Source organism: Anabrus simplex, chromosome 2 (assembly GCF_040414725.1).
Source record: "Anabrus simplex isolate iqAnaSimp1 chromosome 2, ASM4041472v1, whole genome shotgun sequence".
Taxonomy (NCBI): Eukaryota; Metazoa; Arthropoda; class Insecta; order Orthoptera; family Tettigoniidae; genus Anabrus; species Anabrus simplex.
In genome coordinates, this window is record NC_090266.1 from 322,731,692 (window position 1) to 322,755,810 (window position 24,119).

General features: G+C 36.6%; 1 protein-coding gene across 4 annotated transcripts in view; it reads left to right on the forward strand.

The window, feature by feature from the left end:
* The window catches only part of LOC136864101 (DDB1- and CUL4-associated factor 7), a 512,531-nt gene that overhangs the window by 433,199 nt on the left and 55,213 nt on the right, over positions 1-24,119 (forward strand). For all 4 annotated transcript variants that reach the window (XM_067140674.2, XM_067140673.2, XM_067140676.2 and 1 more), the window contains one exon: positions 8,589-8,706. In XM_067140674.2, coding sequence (XP_066996775.1) covers positions 8,589-8,706 — 118 coding nt within the window. The remainder of the gene's footprint in view (positions 1-8,588; positions 8,707-24,119) is intronic.

Below are 24,119 nucleotides of genomic sequence, written 5' to 3' on the forward strand. Positions count from 1 at the left end.
AATTAACCAATTATCTTGTTTGTATGGTACACACACACATAGCCTATACTGTATACTAAATTTAAAATGAAAATAGGCCTACTGCATTTCAAGTTAAAATTATTATCTGAATTTAGCTTACCAAGTGAACATTTGTTGCTCTTAATTAAAATGTACAGTAATTGAAATTCATACACAATTTATTAACTTTAGCATTTCGTCGTTCATACATAATGTTTAATTTTGGTAGAGGCCTGCGTAACAGCTTCAGTTTCAGTTTATATATATAAAATAACATGTACTGACTGACTGACCGACCGACCATTGCCGAGCCAAAACTACTGGACATAAAGAAATGGAATTTTGGGGGTTCATTTATATTACAATGTAGGTGCCCACTAAGGGAGGATTTTTTTATATTCTGTTGCTAAGGGGATGAAAAGGGGGGGGGGGTGAATGTTTAAAATGAGTGTATCTACTTCTCAAAAACTTTACAGTTTAAAGATGTGAAAATTGATATTTAGAATATCCTTCAAAAATAAACACATACTTTTTTGTTTTGGGAAAATCCCCTGAAAGGGGTGAAAAAGGAATTGAATATCTTTTATGAGGATATATATATTTCTCAAAAACTGAAGATGTTACGGTCATGAAAATTGGTATATGGAATCTCCTTTAAAGATAAAGAAACATATATTTTTTTGTTTTTGGAAAATGTACCGTAAAACGGGGTAACTTTGGCCACTTTTTCGTATATTTTTAAAAATAAAATGTGAAATATTCCCCCTAATTTTCTGAAAAATATAATATAAATTCTGCCATGTTTATTCTTCATTTTTAAATATGAACATAATTTTCATTTTTATTTAATAATTAATAATGATTATCGAAAGAGTGGCCGGAGTTACCCCGTGTTTTGGGGTAACTTCGGCCGCCATAAAAATAACTCAAGAAACTAAGTTTTCTTCGATATAGTGTTACTTCGGCCATCATTAATGTTTTTCAAAAACCTGCAAAATGCCCAGTATCAACAATCACAAACAAATTAAAACTATTTATGGTGAAACAGATGTATAGTGATCAAATTCACTTCTTCCCCAAAGAAGAAACTATTTTATTTAGCCTAAGCGTACAAGCATTGTATGATATTACATATTACATGTTGCATTGCATAAATATTTGTAATGGTACAAAAGATAATAAATAAAAGGTACAGAAATCATAAAGCCCAATTGTATGGTGAGAAAAGGCGGTCGGGAAAGAAGCAATCTTGTAGACTGTCCTCATAATACACTGTCTTCTAAATTAGAAAATATCTGGGCCGTCATCAAGTTCTTAAATATGTATCATCCATGTCAACTGATATCCGTCTATTTATCATTGAAAATGGAAACTATCTTTCCTCTCCCTGTCGCGATAAACTTCCCTGTTTATTGTTATTGTGCCTTTACTAATCTCTTCTAAACCGTTCTTGAAGTAAACAGGATTGTAATTACGATATCCGCGGCTGCGTAATGTTTCTCTGTACCTTCTTGGCATGGCTGAAGTTACCCCGGAAGAGGACAACTTTCATCACAAGACTATTCCCTGAAAAACCTATTTGAATAAAATGCATCAAATTGTGTTGATCAGTTACCAGACGAACTTACATTTTGACCCCATAAACCACTGGAATGGAGAATTGAACGGTGGGGCTAGAGAACAGTTTGTTTTCTGTTACCAGACAAGACAATAGTCGGGGCTACAAAAAAAATCGATTGACTCAACAATGAGCCAATGTTATTTGGACTACTGAGTGTTGATAGAGCATTCTATTGTATGTGCATTTTAATTGTTGCAAGTGGTTCGTCTTTTCCAGTATAGGAGGCAGGAGAAAATATGTGTTGCTATTCATCAGTGGCCAAAGTTACCCTGTATGGTTGAAGTTACCCCACTTTACGGTACTTCATAGGGGGTGAACAGGAGTGTCAAAGGGGGTGAAGTTTTAAAATGAGTATATCTACAGTATATCTCAAAAACTTAACATATATGAAAATTGGTATTTTTAATCTCTTTTAAAAATAAAGTAACATGTATTTTTTGTTTTTGGAAAATTCAATTAAGGGGATAGGATGAAAGGAAGTGAAACAAATTGAATTCTTTTTTTGGGGATACTTATATCTCAAAACCTGAACATTACAGACATAAAAAATTATCATTTGGAGTCTCCTTTAAAAATAAAGAAATGAGTCTTCTTTTGTTTTCGAAAAATCCACATAAGTGGGTGAAATAATTGAAAAATTGGTTGAATTATTTGTATGAGGACACTTATTATTAAAAAAACTGAAGATGTTACAGACGTGAAATGTGGTATTTGGAATCTCCTTTAAAAGTAAAGTAGCCTCCCCTTTTTTGTTTTCGGAAAATCAACTTGCTGGGGGGGGGGAGTGAATCACCCTTAAAAATAAAGAAACCCGATTTTTTTGTTTTCGGAATGTCCACTTAAGGGGTATGCAGGGTGGAAAGAAATGAAGAAGTTGAATTCTTTTTATGAGGATACTTATATCTCAAACACTGAAAATGTTAGACATGAATACTGGTATTTGGAATCTCATTTTAAAGTAAAGAAATGTGTAAATCTTGATTTTGAAAAATCCACTTAGTTGGGGGTGGGCGAAGGACTGATAAAGGGGTTGAATTCTTTTTATGGGGATACTGAAATCTCAAAAAGTGAAGATGTTACAGACGTGGAAATAGGTACTCTATTTGGAATCTCCTTTAAAAAATAAAGAATCATGTGTTATTTTTGTTTTACTTTTCGAATGGAGAGAAGACTGTTTCTCACATGTACAGTTGCCGCATGGTCATCTTAGCCCCAAAAGACAATACCAAGAACGTGGTTTGCAAAGAGTTCCTGGGGTAACTGAAAGTCAGTTTTTTGGTGACTTTTTATACTTTAGGGATTTTCAGATAATGTCTTAGTACAGTACCAGGAATGATTACTTTTATCAAATTATGAAATCCATGTGAGCGAAACCGCGGGCAACTGCTAGTCATCATATATTACTGTACAAAACGGACCCAAGAGAAGAGCACCTACTGAATTCATAATGTAAAACACATCAGGAACATATAAAAATGTCACTGCTGTGACAAGAAGGCTCTGTCACACATGTGCCTTCTTAAATCTGAGCTCTACAGGCAAGGGTGCATGTGTGCCAGCACTTTCTTGCCAGGCCAGAGCTGCCACACAACATATCTGCAGTGACAGTGACAGTTGTTATTGAAGTTTTCTACCAGCTGAGTACCTCAGACTGTTGAGGTGCTGGCCTTCTGATCCCAACATGGCAGGTTTGATCCTGGCTCAGTCTGGTGGTATCTGAAGGTGTTTAAATATGTTAGCCTCGTGTTGGTAGATATACTGGCACGCACAAGAACTCCTGCAGGACTGAATTCTGGCACCTTGGCTTCTCCAAAATCTGTAAAAGTAGTTAGTGTTACGTAAAGCAAATAACATTATTATTATTATTATTATTATGAAGTTTTCTCTGCTGTATAACAATGTCTTATAAATTTTAACTCCAAATTACTTGCCATGAATCTAGAGGGTGCTGTGTTACTGTCACTATCCCTAGAACCAGCCCTCAGTATTGCCTATATCTCCGTTCATGCTTTGCATTATGCAATTGTGTGTGGGTGTTTTTTTTTTTTTTTTTTTTTAACATTTGATTCCTTGTGTCTATTACCAACGTTGTAGTTAATGTTCTTGAAAGACGTAATAATTTAGCATATGCCATGTGAGTTGTCTGTTCATTGCGAATATTTGTGCTTTGAGACAAATTGAGTGAACGAGCATGTTATATTGTTCTCAAGTTAAGGTTCTGCAGAGGTACCAACTGTTGTGGATTGTCTGTAATTATTACAGTTATTACGGATTTCACCTCATAATTATCGTCAAAGGGGAAATTATTGCGGAAAAATGATATTATTACAAAAAATAATTTTCTGTGGGTAAAAAAAAAAGACAGAAGGAAGAATGTTCAATCCTTTCGAACATTTCTGCTCAACCCTCCCCATTTCAATGCTTGTGAGTTAGCAATGATACCTACTCGATCGTCACTTCCTCTTGCTACCCATAAGCGTTGTGAAATTAATTGCGAATGGAGGAGATCTACTCTCCTCTTCTCCAGTATGAAACCTTAAGTACCGGGCGAGTTGGCCGTGCGCGTAGAGGCGCGCGGCTGTGAGCTTGCATCCGGGAGATAGTAGGTTCGATTCCCACTATCGGCAGCCCTGAAAATGGTTTTCCGTGGTTTCCCATTTTCACACCAGGCAAATGCTGGCTCGGGCTGTACCTTAATTAAGGCCACGACCGCTTCCTTCCAACTCCTAGCCCTTTCCTATCCCATCGTCGCCACAAGACCTATCTGTGTCGGTGCGACGTAAAGCCCCTAGCAAAAAAAAAAAAAACTTAAGTAATGTTGTATTAGCAGTATTAAGTGTACCTAAAGGTAAATCTCCCTCAGAAAGAGTTTTCAGTGTTGATAGAAAAAAAAATGAGACAGAATTGAGAGCTACATTAAGCACATCTACATCGGAATCACTTACGGTTCAGAAGACGAAAATGTCATCACAGGGGAAAGGATACCTCAAGAAAACCTACACTGAAAAGCAACTGCTAGGTACAAAACAAGCTACAAAGGATGTTTTATCACTGAATAAATAGGTATTGTGCATATGCTGTTATGTAATATGATATACTTTAGAATGGATTACTGTTGGGAAGGGCAAAGCGAGTGTCATTATCGAGAAGGGAGGAGCGTGCTTTGACTCGAAAATTTTCTGATGGATGGAAGGTTGTTACTGATAACCCACTTCAAAGGTTGGCACCTCTGGTTGTGTCCTTCAGAATTCATGTGAGAAATTTCCTTAATTTTGTTGATCTCTGCATGAGTATGTTATGTGTGGTTGATAAATGCACTTTCAGTGTTTTGTTTAAATGCTCTGATATGTTATGTATGTTATGTGTATAGATGTCCCTCGCTTTATGCAATCGGTTGTTTCTACAAAGTAACTGCATAAGACAAAATCACTCCATAGACTGGTTTTGTGTAGCTCTCCGTGCCTAGGCTTGCTCTTGTACTTCTTTAACATCATTTCATCCTCATCACGACACACAGGTCACCTACGGGCGTCAAATCAAAAGACCTTTCAAAAATATGCAATTGAATTATTCAGGCAAATATGAGATTTAACATCATTAACACATTGTGAGTTGAAATTGTACAGCATTTATCAGAAAGTAACCATCATGAACTGAAAAAATGAAAAAAACTGAAGTCGAAGTTAAACCAATTTTATGAATCTGAAAATGCCTGAAATGGCCTATAGCCATGCACTTGTGTATTTTTTCACTGAATATAATACATTTCAATGTATTTATTTGGTTGTTAATACTTTTTGTGGTTGGTTCCTTTCTGGTTTTTAGAAAGTTGAAGGGCTGTAAATATACTGAAGGGATTACAGAGAAAATGAACAGCAAACAAGGATAGAAATTATTTTATTCTTCAGTAAAAAAAAGAAGTGGTATTTAACAGGGCAAGAAGCAGGATCACATGCTACAAATCATAAGCCTTCAACAGAAACTGAACCTATCTACTCATTTTCAAGTTCAGAATCTGGTGAAGAAAGAAAAAGAAAGCCATCAGTATCATATTCCACTGCAACTGTAAAATTCTTACCGAGCGAGTGGCCACGTGGTTGGAGCACGTTGCTGTCAATTTGTAGTCGGGAGATAGTGGGTTCGAATCCCACTGTCGGCAGTCCTGAAGATGGTTTTCTGTGGTTTCCCATTTTCACACCAGGCAAATGCTGCGGCTGTATCTTGATTAAGTCTGTGGTCACTTCCTTCCTGCTCCTAGCCCTATTCTGTCCCATCGTTGCCATAAGACATATCTGTGTTGGTGTGACGTAAAGGAAATTAATAAAAAACTAACATTATTTGCCATCAATAGGAAGAATCCATGTCATTCAACTTAAGTGCTGCATTGTCCTTTCCCTCTTCCCACATTAACTGAAGATAGTTTCAGAAATTGATACTTGTACTTACCTGCAACCTTCCTCTTATTGGCCTTTTTTAAAGGTTGACGCAAGTGTGATAAACAGATGTAACTTGAAAACAATATTTTCTCACCCATCGGTAAAAAAATGCAAGTATCGAGTTCAAATTATTATTATTAATATTACTTGTAATGTATGGCTATGAAGTGTTACATCCAGTTAGTACTTGTATTATAATTACATCATATGTACGTATGATACGATCACGTTGTTTGTGAGGTTATGTCGTGAAACGTGCTGCACATAAATATTTATACGAGTTGAGTTAATGTAAATACCTGTAAATTAATATTATTGTATATAATTTATTATTACCTGTATATGATGTGTAATCTGCTACAGAATTGTGAAACACACTGTAACTTCCAGAATGGCACTAGATCATGGTAGAAGATTCTGTACATTATAACCATGTTGTTAGGTGCTCGAGAATTTACGAGAAGGTATTTTGGTAATGTATCTTTCTAGAAGTCTGGCCAGGCACGTATATAAGTAGGTGGTCCTGATGGTAATGAAGAGTTATTGTTTAGTAGAGTTATTGTGTAGCATGAGTATACTTGTGGCCACATATTGTTGTGGCATGCTTGTAAGCAGTCAGTTGTTTCAACTATGTTTCAAGGATGTAACCTCCATGATTTTGTGGTGGGCTGTTGTTAAAATGGTGGCTTGTCGACTTGTGCATTTTGTTTGTGACAGCAGTGATTAAGGTTATGTGTGTGTAACTCCATTAACTTGGTATGACTCCTTAATATGTAGTTTAATTCACAAGTCGTAGCAGTTGTATTTTATCTCCCAAAAATGTGTCAACATTGGAGATCTAATGTTCATGTGTGGGTGTGTAATACATACTTCATACTGTTGCCACTAGGTGTGGCATTAGAGCCCCAGTGCAGAAGTGATCATACTCCCAAGATTGGTCATTTGATGACAGTGGTGTCTAATAGACCTTAACGTTTGAAAGATTACTGCAAAGTGGCTGCCACATCACTTAATTGAGGTAGAGAAGTGGACTCCCTACAAAAAAAAAGTACCAATCTGGAGAGATTTAACAGCAGAAGAAATAGCATTCTGAATTGTTTGATTACATTCAATGAAACCTGGGAACAAGCTCATGAACCTGAAGTTAGGTGATGTAATATTCTGTAAAATGAGTTGCTCATGAAGCCTATGATCATTTCAGTGTATGACAGTCAAGGTGTTCTGCTGTGTCATCCAGTTCATAAGGGACAAACTGTAACTGTACAGTATTAAAAGTAACTTTTGTGGTACCACCTTCGTTGTACACTATGGGATAAATGTTCAGAACTGTTGGGCAACACAGTAAACTTAAATAAAAATGCTGGATTTCACGAAGCTTACGCCATTAGATGTTTACCGTGTGGGAAGTCTTGCCACATCCTCCCTGTTTCCCTGATCTTAGTCTGTATAACTTTGATTTCATACCTAAAGTGAAGAAACCATTTCATGGGAAACACTTGACCAAATACAAGACGTTGTTATGGCAGTTCAGCACGATTTTCATGTGGTTGATATTAATGCCTGTGTTTCCCATCAGCTGAATATTACCATGGACAACCTAGGAGACTACTAGTTCTTTGAAGGAGGATAAACAGATTGTACACAAGTAGGACATTGATTTCAAATGATTAGTGACTTTGCACCTAGTAATGTTTTCAGAAGGTAATTTTTCTTTAAATACAGTGGGTGCCATACTGGGATGATTTGCCAGAGCAGGTTATGGCTAGTTCCCACATGACTTCCATATAAGGTCGCCAGGTGTCCCTTATTATCCCGGATTTCCCGTATTCGATGGTCTGAAGTAGTCCCATTTTTAACAGCACACGGGACACCCATTTTTCCCCCATATTTAAACAACTCTCTTCTGCCATGCTTAAAAGTTATCTATTTACAGTAGCATATACCAATCGTACATCTCAATTCATTATTCTTCATTTAGTGATTCTGCTCTATGATTGAAAAGTGTAGCAGGCATGCGAACTACTGGTGTCAAGCCCAAGCACGGGACTCACAGGAGTATGACACGGAGGCATCTGGTTTGTCAATGCAACAATTAATGAAACCCTGCATTCTTTCATTTTCAAATTATTTTAGCAGAAATTATTGCAGCTGGCAGTTTGTGTTGTGCTGTGGTGAGATGAGAGTAAAAGTGTTCATACTAGTTTTGTTATATTGTGCGATTAAGGGAGATTCACTGTTATTGAAAAAGGCTAAAAGTGAAGAAAAGTGCGAGTTTAAACTTTTTATGTATTAAATGAAACAGCAAAATACTGTATTAAAGCTTGTGCCTACAAGCTTTACTGTAGCACAGTAAATTATATCTCTGTTTTTTCTTGAGCAAACGTTATGTCATGTCGACGTGACCTGGGTTTTCAAAAACCTGGCAACCCTACTTCCACATGATTAGTTCTTTCTTTTGTGATCATGTAGCTTGTCAGTTAATTATACAGACTATAGAGCTAATGCCATATTTGTCTCTCTTCTCTTTCCAGGTTATCATCTTGGATGTAAGGGTGCCTTGTACACCTGTTGCTAGACTGAATAATCATCGTGCTTGTGTTAATGGCATTGCATGGGCACCTCATTCGTCGTGTCATATATGCACAGCTGGTATGTTTTTGTGGTACTGATTGGCTTGTGTGTGTGTATCGAAATACCTGTATACAATATGTTGATTACTATTGATGATAAGGAATAGTATTCCATTTATGAAAGTGATCAGTACACTGAAATTCTTTGACAGTCCGTTACATTCTTTGTATTGTAATTCAGCCCATATCAGACTCTGGTTTCAATACACTGCTTAGCAAGCAAGGTGCATTCTGTAGTAACTTGCTACAGTTATCAGACCAAGGGCTATGATATACACTTGTGCTCATAAGTATTGGAAAGAAACAAACAAGTGTTAAATCGTATCATATGTAGAGAGATGACATATATGACTGTTGTTCATAGATATCCATACTTCAACAGGAACTGTGATGAATCTCTGAGTTTTCCAGAACAGGATTACAATGCAGCATTAGTGAAATTATTAGTATTGCTTTATCAGTGTTTCTAGATGAAGTGGAGGTCAGTGTTTCAGGATGTAAAATGGATGAAAAATAGTTCAGCAGGTAGTGCTTATGGGTCAAACTGAAAATATCTGGGATATAATCACATAATAGGTGCAGCATTACAGCTATTCACCAGCAAATGTTGACAAACATTGAACACCAGTGTACGATACATAGGTGATGATGATATTATTTGTTTAATATCCTTATAGTTGCTGCACATTTTAAGAGATACCAGTGCATCAGAATTTTCACCCTCTGGTGTTTTTTAACATGCCTGAAGGCAACGACACAGAGTTGTCGCATTTGTTTCTTCTGGTCATCAGTACAAAAAACTGATTTAATGCAGCTGTCTATATCACCTTATCCTGCCCTAACCTTTTCATCCCTATGTAACTATTACATCCTACATCCACTAATATATCATATTAATGTGATGACCCTTTCCTACCATTCTTACCCACGTACTCCAAAGTCCAATTGTAAAAGTTCTAGCTATTTCAAGGTATGTTCAATCAGTCTATACCTTTCTCTGCTTAAATTTCATCGGATCATTCTCCTCTCATTTAAATGGTTCAGTATTTTTTTTTCTTTTTTTGTTTCAAGCTATGCACTTCACCTTCAACATTCATCTGAAACACAACATTTTCCTTCTGTACGCAACTGTTATCCATTTCACATCCATACAATGCTACGTTCCACACAAAAGTATCAGAAACATCTTAAATATGTATATCTATTTTTAGGTGCCCAAAGGCCTTAGGCCTTTCTTGCTTGGGCTAGCTAGTCTACATTTCTGCTCTCCTAGGTTATTCTGTTACCCAAGTAACAATATTCATCTGCTTCCTTTAAGACTTTGTATCACAATCTAATATTTTCTGCATCACCCAATTTCATTCAACTACATTCATTACCGGTACTTGTAACTTGTACTCCTTTTCTGCGACTGTCTCCATGCCATTCAGCAATTTTTGCAGTTTACTTATAAACCGGGATAAAACATCAACATCTGCAAATTTGAAGAGTTGTGATTTCCTCTCCTTGAACTGTGGTTCCTAGTCTAAATTTCTCTTTTGATTACCTTTACTGCCAGGCTGAATGGCTCAGACGGTTGAGGTGCTGGCCTTCTGACTCCAACTTGGCAGGTTCGATCCTGGCTCAGTCCAGTGGTATTTGAAGGTGCTCTCATACGTCAGCCTTGTGTTGGTAGGCACATAAAAGAACTCCTGCGAGACAAACTTCCGGTACCTTGCCATCTCTGAAAACCATTTAAAATGGTCAGTGGGATGTAAAAACAATATTATTATCTTTACTGCCTGTTTTGTATTTATTTATTTATTTTATTATGGGAGGACAAACTGCAACACTGCATTACTCCTCTCTAGTTAGTTACTTCCTTTACACATCCCTCGATTCTGATCACTGCAGTTTGACTTTTGTACAAATTGTGGATAAAAATTCCTTCTCTGTATTTGATCCTGCCCACCTTCAGAATCTCAAAGAGGTTGGACTAATCAACATTATTAACCGGAGGTGGGTCACATGCTGGGCATAACAGAAGTCACGCACAGTCTTTCCAACCAGGAATCAATAACATTTCATAGTTTACAAAAAACTATACTTATTTTTACAGTATTATGAAATATTACTAGCAAAACTTAAACATACATTTTTTAAATAATAATAATAATAATAATAATAATAATAATAATAATAATAATAATAATAATAATAATAACAAAATTATTGTTACTAACTTAATAACATTAAAATAACAGTTGAAAATTAAAAAATTGAAGTTCTTATTGCCAAAAGTAGCCCACAGTTATGTTAAATATAAGCTTAGTTGAATTGTATGCAAAAAATTGGAAATAAAGCTCAAATGGCAAGCAATAGGGTGTAGAATGTTAAAAAAGGTATTTAATCTCAGTACTTGTTTGAAGAACTCTTCCTGTTGGGTTTGGTATCACATCTGTCACAGTTGATTGCGCTCCTTGGATTGTGCTCCTTGCGGATGAAATGATGGCAAACCATACACTTTGTTTTCAACTTTCTGTTTTCCGTAGGGTCACAATGAATACAACGGACTGGTTCTTCATCATCTTCCCTTGGGGTTGGCCATTCTTCTTCCAATCCTAGTATAGGTCTGATCTTCTGTTTCAAGGGATGAAACAGTGCCTGACACTACAAGGCTTGAAATAATTCTGACAAAGCTCTCTTGCAAGTTGTTTGAGGAAAAATTTTCTCTCTCCACAAACCTGCCATGCTGGCATAGCAAGGGGAAAGGTGATACTCCCACGTTGCACGCTCCAGTCCTAACCAGCTTGCTGTCGGACTTGAGGGAAATAAAATACCTCTCGCGAACCAAACACACAACCCCCCCCTGTGGGTGGGGGATGCAGACGAAGAATTCACCCATGGTATCCTCTGCCTGTCGTAAGAGGTGACTAAAAGGAGCGACCAAGGGATGATCAAATTAGAACCATGAAACTACTTGTGATTAGTACCACCACATGGGGAACACCATGGGTCACTTTCACTTGCGCGTAGTATCACTATGTTGGGAACAAAATAGGTTTGTGATTAGTAACAAACAAGGGCTCGGCGACTTTTACAGTACCTGTGATTAGTAGCACTATATGAGCGACACCATGGGATGAGGGAACCCATGGATCTGGCTTGCCTATGATTAGTACCCAGTATATGAGGAACTCCATGGGATAGTACGAGTCCCTGTGGTTAGTACCATTATGTGATGAACACCATAGGTTTGCACCGCCTGTAAATGGCACCGCAATGCGCGAAACAACGTAAGTTTGTAATACATGTGCGAATATCCTTACCTGTGAGTAGTACCATAATATGTGGAATACCGCGAGTCTTCGTTACTCTTGATTAGTACCGCAACATGACAAATACCATGGTTCTACTTTCCTAGCGATAAGTACCATTGTGAGGGACTGATGACTTGGATTTTGGACCCCTTTTGACTACAAGTATCATCGATTCAGTATTGTGCTATAGAAGCAGTTCCTTAGTGAGTAATTCTATTGTTCTACGCCAGCTTCTGTGCATGTGAGGCACTGTGGGTCAGTTCCACTGAAGTTTTAAATTCATATCAATCCATCCATTCATTCTTCATCCTCACTTTTTGAATTGTGGTCAGTCTATGATTTTGGGCTTTTAACTTGTCATTTCATTTTGTCTCATTTCGTACCATTAGGGGCCGATGACCTAGATGCTAGGCCCCTTTAAACAACAAGCATCATCATCATCACAATTTTCTCTCTAACTTGAACTGTCCTTAAGGACAGGGAATCCAGAGAAATGTGTTTTACTCGCCTACAAGTACCTAACATGACCTCAAATCTATAACTTAGTACTGTTGAAAGCACACTGTTAAACAGAGGGCTAGTTCATTTAAAAAATTAAACATGAAATAATTTCCCATTTTATCAAGCTCCATACAAATAAGAAGCTTTTGAGTCCTGAAACCCTCAAATTATATATTCTCAGAATTAGCAGAAATTTTTTACTGAACTGAGATAGCCCTATCTAAATGGAAAACAAGAAAATAAAACCTAGAACCAACACAATCTATTGAAAAATATCAGAATCTAATGAAAATAACACAAATGAGAAAAATGTTGGCAACAACACTTAATACCTGGGCAAAGAGGTCATCTTAAATACTTTTAACTTATGTGCATGGTAATATGAAACATACACAACCATCATCAAATAAATTTATCTTTCACTGTAAAACTCAACAGATATCAATCTGGAGGATGAGTTATTGAAAAGAACCACATATATTCACTCTCTTATCAGTAATGACACAAAAAAAGGAGTCTGATATTTTACATTGTTTGCATTTCTTTTGTCGTATTGTGTCAGTTTGATTTTCTAGTTCATAAAGGTGATCAAATGTTGCATCACCCCCATCTGAAATTAAAAGGAACTTCCTCCGTGTTTCCAGCAGAAAAAGTATCTCCCATCTAAGGAACACTGTCGCTTACTTTGCCATCTTTGGAATTAGTATTGCGAACTTCCTGCGTATGGTTCTCGGCAATGTCCTCAGTAGCATGGTGTTCCACATTGATGACGTTTTCATCAACCTCAACGAAGTCGCGGTGTGGAGGCTTTTCCACTCATTATTCTACAACATTGCTTTATTGCCTTCATCTTCTTCTTAAGCCTCCTTTTTTGAAGCCGCTGGATATGGTTGCAGGGCTGACTTCATGCCATGCTTTGGCAACGAGGTACACAGCATCTAAAACTGAAACCTTCACATCTGCTAGCTTTCCTTTCTCCATTAGTTTCTCAGAACCATCCACATTCATTCCCAGCTTGTTAGTAAGCTGCTTTTTACTATACATACCACCATGACTGGGTTCCTCTTTGTGTGAGATTGGTTTGGGAGGTGGTTATAGAACAGACCTGTTTCATCCACATTGAAATTGTTGCATGGTTTATAAACTTTCAGCAGCTCCTGAACCCTCTGTTCTTTTCAGGTCTGAACAATCTCCACACTTACACTGTTCACTTCTGCAGGTATAATCTTGTACACACTATTGTACCATTTTTATAAGTGGTTAATCCAGTTGTATGAGGCTGTGAAGTCTTCAATCCACAGCATGTTTGCCACTTAGTGGAGAGCATGTTCTCTCGGTATTATACCACTGATGAGAACATTTGCCGCTCATGCAAAAGAAAACCATTCACGGGCAGTTTCTTCTAATTAAGCATATTTTGAATATTTGATGCACCATACTTTCTCATATAATAAATACACTTTTTTGACTAAAAATGTTGGTGTGTAAATTATTCATGGAATTCAGATGTACAAAAATGTTATTTACAGTTTTTCATTTAGAAGATACACAAAGTTGGTTTGACTCGTTTACAATTATCGTTATCTGGCATAAAATTACAGCTTAAGCTTTCTTCTGAACAGTGAAATAAACTACATCAGGGAAGTTCGACACACGGGTTTGAAAGACAGACACTGGAGTATATTCTTTCTGTTACGAGCTGATAATACAAACTGAAGAGAAATAAATATGAATCTACAAATGTACCAGTCACATAAGTAATAATAACATACCAGCAAAAAAGGCAAAATATCTTCCCTTTGATAGGCTACTGTCTTTGACGTCGCTACTGGCACTGCAGTAAAAATTGCTGCTGTTATCACTGCTCAAGTGTCTTCATAAGAAGTCATTTTCACTCCCATCTAGTGTATTCAAGATTCCTGTCTTTTGGAGCTCTTTTTAGTCTTATATAAAATTTATTAATTTCAATCACCTTTGAAGAAATTATGTCCCAAGCACGCAGTATCAGCTCAGGCAGGATTTTATCAGGCGGTCTATGAATCTTGCCTTTTGGAGTAAGTTCTTGCACACTTTCTGCCATCCAACACTGAAAGAATTTCCCCAAACCGTTCATATCTAATCTTGTATGAGTGATGTGTCCATCCACACTTTTTCTAGGATACGAATGTGAATCATCGCAGAAATTTTACTTTCAACTTTGTGTATTGTTTCAGTAAAATGTAAGGTGCAAGCTTTTTGCCATCAGCTGTCAATGCAAGCATTGCAACACTTTTTTGTTTATCGGTTCCAGTACTGTGTACAATAACACTCAATATCCCTTTCTTATCAATAGCTGGACTTTGTAGCATATCAAAAGTGATTGGTGTGTGATCTGAGTTTCCTATTTGGGAAAGCATTTATTTCTTCACTTTCTGCTTCCCAGTCACAAAGTGATGAAATTCAATGACTCCGATTGAAATCATTCAGTATTCTTTAGCATAATGATGTTCTTCATCGAAAAAAGGTTAATTTCTCTTTATAAAATTAATCATCCAGCCTCAGCTAACCTTAAAATCCGAGACACTGATCCCATGTGCTGCAGCTATTTCTCTTCCTTTAAAGTACCGTCCATCGTCGCGTAACAAAATCGCATATTTCTGCAGGTTCTGCTCTATTTGTGGAAACTTTCCACTTTTTGGGCTGCAAAATGCTTTGTGAGATTTGTTAGTCGCTTGAAGTGCAGTCTTCTGCTTCTGCCAGTAGTACATGTTGCACGTGAACACTTGCGGCTCACTGTCCTATTCCCATGTGTTTCAGCGTCACTGATCACAGCACGTTTATATGATGCAGTATTACGTGAATACTTGCTGACAAAGAAAGTGGAAGAACGTATCAGGAAATGAAAAGGAGGTGCAAGAAAGTCGTCAGTGGAAAAAGGCGGAGAAGGATTTACACGATAGTTGGAAGAGGGTGTGTAGGGGTGAAGAGGGCTCGAGGGCACAATTTTTTGAAATGTTCTTGAAAGTCAAGGAAAGGTATGCTTTAGAAATATCTTGCTCATTTCTGTCTACAGCATACTGTATTTATTTCTGTCACAAATGACTACCTAAGTTTTCATTGTTCTTATCTGTTCCTAATAATCAGTATTAGTGTGATCCCATGGTAGGGGTGAGTGTGGACATTGAAAAGGGATAGTTTGGACAATCTAAAGAGTCTTAAATAATATAATTTTAACACAAATAACTGATCAATTTTCTTTTAAATAATACCAGACCATAAATAAATTAATAACTTAGGCCCTCAAGTGTATATTTAACCCATATTGAAGAAGGAAAAGTCAGTAAGAAATTTTGTATGTCTGGTAACTCGAGCTGTGCCCTTAGTAACATGATGGTGGGATAGTAGATAAATAAATACACTGCTGGTAGCTTCTACTATTAACTAACTACTAACAACTACAACACAGCACACAATTACACTAGTTACTAATTACATTTACAATACTAATTACAATCTCCCTCGGTGTCCCCAATGTTCAGTCACACTAAATTCACACTCCCTGGGCTGACAGTCTCGCTCAACTACACTACGCACACTTCTATAACTGTCCCTTGAGCTCTAGGAGAGTTCAAGATACTGCTCACAGAACTACTTTTAGTGAACACAGAAAGAATAAAAAGAGTTCCACCTTTTAACAACTCACCAGCCTTAGTTAACATGACAAGCACAAGGTTCTCAGATAAAGAAATAGATCTTTTAAGCAAAGGGTTAAAACATAATTGTCCCAGCACACAAAAAGTTAAAGATGTGATCACCATTATAACTGAGGTTGAATCAAATATTTCAAAACTCCCTTTGGAATTACAGAATGATACTAGGTACGATATAAAAAAAGAAACTACCGACAGTAACCGAGGAATTAAATAAAAGTTCTGATACCAACCACACAAGATTAATTCAAGAAATGAAAACCAAAATAAAAAACAATAATATTAACCAAAGTGGACAAAGGAGGGACCACAGTTTTATTAGATGAGAATGATTTTTTTTTTTTTAAGATTTTTTTTTGCAGGTGGGACATATTCCATAGTCAACAAAGACCCCACAACAAGAATCCAACGAAATTTAAAACACTATTAAAGAATTCAACATTTTTACTTAATGAACAAGAACAGCAAAAACTAATCCACATGAACCCTAATACCCCCACAGCCAGAGCATTACCCAAATTACACAAACAAGACACTCCCATCTGTCCTATCATTAATTGTAGAAATAGCTCAACTTATGAAACTTCAAAGTATATCCATAAATTTCTTGTAAGACACTACAGATTTAACAATTAATCCACGTTAAAGAACTCAATAGAGTTTTGCGACATTTTAAGGAAATTTTACCATACTACCCAACCACATTATGTGCTCCTTTGATATCACGAATATGTATTCTAACATGCCAACAAAAGAAACAGTAAATGTTATTAAGAACTTCACCAATTACAGCAATCTTAGCAATGGTGAAATATAAGACTTCACTGTACTAAAAAAATAACTTTTAGATTTAACGGCAAAATTTATCACCAGGATGGCCTAGCAATTGTCGATCCTTTGTCAGGCATCTTAGCTGACATATACATGGATTCGTTAGAACACCATGAAATAAAAATAAATGGACTCAGCCTGTGGCTCAGATACATAGATGATACTTTTGCAATAATTGGCCTGTGGCTCAGATACATAGATGATACTTTTGCAATAATTGATAAAGATTTCAACAATAGTAATGACATTTTAGATTTTTTAAACAACCTCGATCAAAATATAAAGTTCACCAAGGAGAATGAGCTCAATGGATCCATTAATTTCTTAGACATCACAGTAACATGCACAAACAATAATTTTGACTTCCAAATTTTTATGAACATTAAAATAAGAATAATAATTTATACCACCTTTCCAATACTTACCTTTCCTTATATTTAGGATATAAACATTACAACAGGTGTTGTAAGTTGGGACCGCCAGGACACTGGCGGTAATTCTATCTAATTCTATCCAATGCTGAGCCAGCAGTAGGATTACCTAATGAAAGATTTTCAGCTAACTTATCACCTATATCTGTAAAGTATGTATTGAAATGGTTACTAATCAGTTCAAGTGATGAAAGCATGAAGATAAAGTTGGAATTGAAGAGGACAAATTGGGGCAAATATTAGTTTATAGGAAGGGGAGTTACCGAGCTCGATAGCTGCAGTCGCTTAAGTGCGGCCAGTGTCCAGTATTCGGGAGATAGTAGGTTCGAACCCCACTATCGGCAGCCCTGAAGATGGTTTTATGTGGTTTTCCATTTTCACACCAGGCAAATACTGTACCTCAATTAAGGCCACGGCCGCTTCCTTCCCACCCCTAGCCCTTTCCTATCTCATCGTCGCCATAAGACCTATCTGTATCGGTGCAACGTAAAGCAACTAGCAAAAAATAAAAAGAAGGGGAGTTAGGGATTGGAATAACCAAGGGAGATGTTCAATTAATTTCCAATTTTTTTGAAATAACTTAAGAAAAGGCTAGGAAACAACAGACATGGAATCTGCCACCTGAGCGACTGCCCTAAATGCAGATCAGTAGTGACTGACTGATTGACTGATTCCATTGGCTGATTTCAGAGTTATATTTTGATTGGATTATTGATGGGACTTGTTGTTTATTAGGGAACTTACGTTTCCATGTGGTTTTAGGTCTGTTGCTTGATTCTAGGAATACATGTGAATAGAAACCTTACATAAGTTTTCTCCTTAAAGCTGTGATTTTGTTACAACATTGCTTGTATGCTTTTATTACATACGTATTATTTTCAACTTCTTTTTCTTGTTAGCAAACAGAACTGATCTTCTATTACATGACTTAAATATTCTGGTGTGATCCAGGGTTGTTGACACTCAATTTTATCATGAATTTCCCTACTATATGTTAAAAATTCAATACCTTGTTTAATGTTTGATTCTAGGTCATTATAAAACAAGTCAGCATTAGTTGTGGTAGTAGAGAATAATGATTTGCTATATTATAATTTGTGGATAGTATTTTTCTTTTCTTAAATGTAGGTTTAGCTCTGTTACCAACAGGTACCTGGCAATAGAGTAAATTATGATCACTGATATCACGTAAGATATTATTATCTTAACAGTTGCTGTTGTACTTGATATACATATGGTCAAGAAGTGGGGAAGTATTTGCCGTAATTCTAGTGGGGTACTTTGTGTTACAGAGATTACAACCACAGCTCATAACTGATTCAATGTAATCTGATATTACTGCGTTACTTTCTAGTAGATCTAGATTGAAGTCACCTAGTACAGTAGTTCTTTTACGCCCAGTAGTGGCAAGTATACTTTCAAGGGAGGGTAAGAAACAATGATGGATTATATGCAGCAGTAACATGATTATTTCCTCCAGTTGAATCTATCTCAAGATGTAGGATACTGTGATCATGTATTTTACTCACAATTTTACCCATCCATGAATTATGCAAAAATATTGTAACTCCACCTCTCCTAGTTTTTATCTTACATTGATTACACACTACGGCAGTGATTTTGAGATTTTCCTGTGAGCAAAAAAAAAAAAAAAATATATATATATAATCCTTGAGATTGTAAAATTTAGCATTGGATTCAGAAAGCCATGATTCATCTACAACAGTCACATCAGTGAGGGTAAGATAATTAAAATATTTTCTAATTTTTCCTTACTTCTGATATACTGTTAAGATATAAAAAGTTAATGTTGTTAGTTATGGTTGGTGAATGACTTACAAAATTTTTGAGAGAGTCCTAGTAGTGCTTCTTGGATTGGTAATGGGATGAGAAGTATTAACAAAAAAATAACTAAGGTAAGTTGTTGGAATTTTTAACAGCAAGAAACCAACACGAATCCTGAAAACACTCATTTGCTAGCTCCTCCTCCTTGATCATCTAGTTTAATAAAGTCTTAATTGTTCCTGACAACAATAACTTCAGAACCTACGTTTTTTCAGAGACAGATCTTCCAGTTTGCATACCACACAAACTTGTAACCTCCTATTTCTCCCAGTTTCTTGTCCCCTGCCCTCTTAAAGATAGACTTCTTGTAGTGTGTGAGGTGATCGTTTATATATATATATATATATTGCGATTAATGTTGAATCTTAGATTGAGTTCATTAGTAGTGAGATTCTTCTTAGCTTTCATCTTGGCCATTATTTCATCTCATTCCCATCTTCTTACCAATCTTGGAAAGCTTTGGCATTTCCAGTTTTCTTGTTTGTAGTCGGTGGATTGCATCAATACTATACTTGCTAATCTCGACTCGCAAGGGTGATGCACCTTACAGGTTATGTCAATTGTTTCAGTTCTTCTGTTTCAAGTTTGGGAAGCTGAACTTCCTTGGAGGAGCGTTCCACAGTTTCATTCAGGCTCATGCAATTCTTTTGTTGTTCAGCTAAAAGCATTTTCTGTCCTTCAAACAATTTGCTCATAAAGTTCATAGAGTCCTTCATTTCCATGTTTTCTTTTAGTACTTGATCGAGTTTTGGTCTCAGTTCCTTATTCTCGTTAGCTAAAGAGTCAATTTCTGTGATTAAATTGTCTAATTTGTTACCGATATTAGCCCTGTTGTTGTCATCCGGTTTTGAGGTTAGGCCTACACATTGCGGACATTTGAATGTTATGCACACTTTATCATACACTGCTTTTTCATACTGTTCATTTGGTAAATGAGTGCATTCTTTGTATCCGCTTTTCACAAACTGCACAAGTCTTGCTGTGATTTTGATACCCGGTACTTTTTTGCTGCACAAGCCACACATAAACTGTTTACCATCTGCCATTTTAAATTCACTTATTTCACTAGGCTTGAACACATTCATTTCTAAAATTAACACATTTGTTTTAGTTTTTATTTGATTTCCTAATATTTCTTTGACTTTTCCTTTATTTTTGATAGATTATAATATGATGTATTTTAGGAAATGTTATTTAATTTAATATGTATTCTATCAATGCATAATTCATCATCAGAATGAAAAATTATATTTCTTTCACTCTCGGAAATTCTTATACTCGACAAGATCTGAAATCTTCCACCAAAACAGAACGTGTGAAGTTCAGATGCCCCAAGAATAGACTAATGTTCACAAAGATAAAACATGACATCAGAATATAAGAAAATCAGCACGCAGTATCACACTCATGCAAATACGCATTAATTACTGGTATATTTAAGTAGTCACTAAATTTTCTGATTTTTTTATCATTATTATAATTATTATTATCATCATTCATCATGGCAATATTGATGATGATCGTACATTTGACGTACCTTTGTAATGTATCGACTTAAGCATCTGATGATGATGATGCTTGTTGTTTAAAGGGGCCTAACATTGAGGTCATCGGCCCCACTTAAGCATCTTGTGATGGAATTCAGAAATTCACTTGTTAAAACGAGTCTTCAAATTCATATATTCATGACATTGGGATTTATCAGAAGAATCCATCTCCTATTATCACAATACTCCTGGGGATAATTTAGCTTCGTTATTTATTTGTGTTGAACAATCTGCAGAATGGTTATTATTTAAACTAGCTAACGTTTGCTTGCAGTATCAACACGTGCTCACAATATATCATTCCAAACTACATTATATAGTTCCTAATTCAAAAAGTGGACTCAGCCACACCGTATATTCTGCCGCTTGAATTTGAGAACTTTTCGCTTCTTTTAGCAAAATATTCATCAAAAAATAAATTATATTTATCTACTCAACTACATTATTTATGGGTAAGGTTTCCTACTATCATTTTTAAAACTATCAGTTTTATTTCTAAATTCCTATTTTTTCCTATATGTCTATGAAATTGAATGATGACTGATATAATTTATTTATGGAAAATTCTCTTGCAAGACTCTCATCAGTATCACATTGATCAAAACCTTGGTTGAATTCTAAGTCAAATAATGAAATTATTTAATTGATTGTCAGTTATGTCAGTTCGTATTATATTAATATTTTTAATATGCCAATATCTTTTAGATGATCATCATGACATGCATTTCTTCCTCAAATTAGAGCTACTCAGACACACTCTAATCTACCTTCCACCTTAACCCCTTCAGTGGCACGCCCGAGAAATTCTCGGGTGGCGCACGCCTGCCCATAACGTCACCGCCCGAGAAATTCTCGTTTAGCTGCAGTGTTCATTTCGCGATTGCCCAATAATTTCTCGGGTGCTCTAATCGCTTTGGAAAATGTTTTCAAGCATTCTCAACAAATGGCGGGAGGATTTCCAGCTGTATTCACGAAGCGTCTGGCCTAAAATATGCCTTATCTTTTCTATTTTACATATACAACCTCTGGCCAGCTGACGAGGTAAACAGAAATGGCGAGCGCGAAACGGAAGAGAAGTTTGTCTGAAGACAAAATAAGGAACTACATCAAAGATGAATCTCTAAGTGACATTAGTATTTCTGATAGTAGCTATAATGGTACTATTGATTCTTCAGATGATGACCTCAGTAATTGTAGTGAAAGTGAAGAAGGTATTACGTCAGAAGCTAAGGTGATGGTAGATGTTGAATATACATTCGTTTGGAAAATGTGTAAGCCTGGGGATAGTGCGCGACCTAATATTATTCCATTTACGGCAAATCCTGGTGTGAGGATTATCAGAGGTGAGTGCGATTGACTGTTTTGAACTGATTGTAACAGATGAAATTGTAAATTTGACAGTGCCCGAAAAACTTCGTTGGCCCTATTCTAAAATTGCATTGAAAAACTTGTAAATAAATCTCCGCATGGAAGGGCACAGTTTTGGAAAAAATAAACTCTTATAAAATTTGGTAATTGATTGCGTTAGTGTTGCTGATGGGAATAATACAAAAGCATGAAATAAGAATGTATTGCTCACAGGACAGTACAGGTCCTACTCAAAACACCAGTGTTTTATGATTTTTATGGAACTATATCACAGGCCTACTGTAAAAAAGTGTTAATAGAGTGTAAAGTAAGATTTTATTAACCTTGAATAATATATGAATGTGTTCCCTTAATAATTGTTACTCATTCCTTGCTTCCTAAAAATAAATAATTTCCTCCGAAAAACCTCACTTTTCTGGCACAGGAGGTCTCCCGAAACCCGCCACCGAAGGGGTTAAAAGATAAGATAGAAAGCTACAGCCCAACAGAAGAAAATGTTAATTCTATTCAGATCACAGTATAATATACTGGAATTGAAAGAAAATAATACATTTGGGTCCTCATTTACAGTAGACGGGAGTCTATTCTTTGTTGGTCCATCCTCATGCTGGATGAATTACGTCAATGCTCTGGTTTATTTCCTCCATAGTGCTGGCTGCGTATCACCATTAGATTGTCATCGTTGAGGTAATGTCCCACTCAGGAGAATTGGTGATCCTTTGGGTGGGAACGTGGTAATCTCTCACTGGTATGAAATACAGCACATGATGTCCCATATATTTAATACGTTCATAGCTGAAACTAATAAAATATTTCAATATGTGCACTTGACCAGATTACGAAGGCTGTTTTTTTTTTTTTCCAAGTTTTGATAGGCCATAAATAATAGATGTATTGAGATAACAAGATGATTTTATTACCAAAAAATATGTACGATCTTACTTATTTTTCTACATAGTCACCATGAAGGTTGAGGCATTTGTCATAACGAGAGACCAGCTTTCCTATACCCTCCGCAAAGAAGTCTGCCGCCTGCGAGCTCAGGTAGGTCCTTACAGCATCTTGAAGCTTTTCGTTGGTAGCGAAGCATTGTCCACCTAACCACGCCTTCATTTCTCGAAAGAGGTGATAGTCACTGGGTGCTAGATCAGGACTGTAAGGTGGGTGGTCAACGACTTCCCACTTGAACTTTTCGAGAAGTTCTTTTGTCACATTGGCATTGTTGTGCATTGTCTATTTTTGGGACCCAACGGGCACACAGTTTTCGGTATCCTAGCTCGGTGGTTACAATTTTGTACAGGAAAGACCGTGAAATGTCCAGAAATTTTGTGGAAAATTCACTAATCGTAAACCTCCATGTCTTGAAGATCACTTGGTTAACTCGGTCAACCAAACATGCAGTAGCGATCAGCTTGTGTCCTTGACAACCTTTGTCATGGACGTCTGTTTGACCTTCGGCAAATTTCCTACACCATTTTCTCACAGCATTGTCACTCATACAGTTTTCACCGTACACTTCACTCATCCTTCGATGAATTTCAGCAGCACTGCATCCTTCAGCTTGAAGGAAACAAATCACACTTCGCAACTCACAATTGGTGGGTGCATCGATCGTCGCGGCCATCGTTACTCGCTCGTAGCTCGGTGATGACTGAGGGATTGGAGCCAGCACTGGCGGCAGTTGTAGCGAGGGAGCGGCACAATCTTACTACGCGCTGACCAGCTTCCTGCCACTATGCAATTTACTTTTAGAAACAAATGGAACTTGAAAAAAAAAAAAAACCAGCCCTCATGTAACATGTAATTGAGTGTTCCTTGAGTACTGCTCAACTTATATCTTGGAACATACATACTGAAACATGAACGCCCGTACTTCAGCTTTGTGGAGAGCATGGATTAACGCCAAGGCGTGTACGGTTCA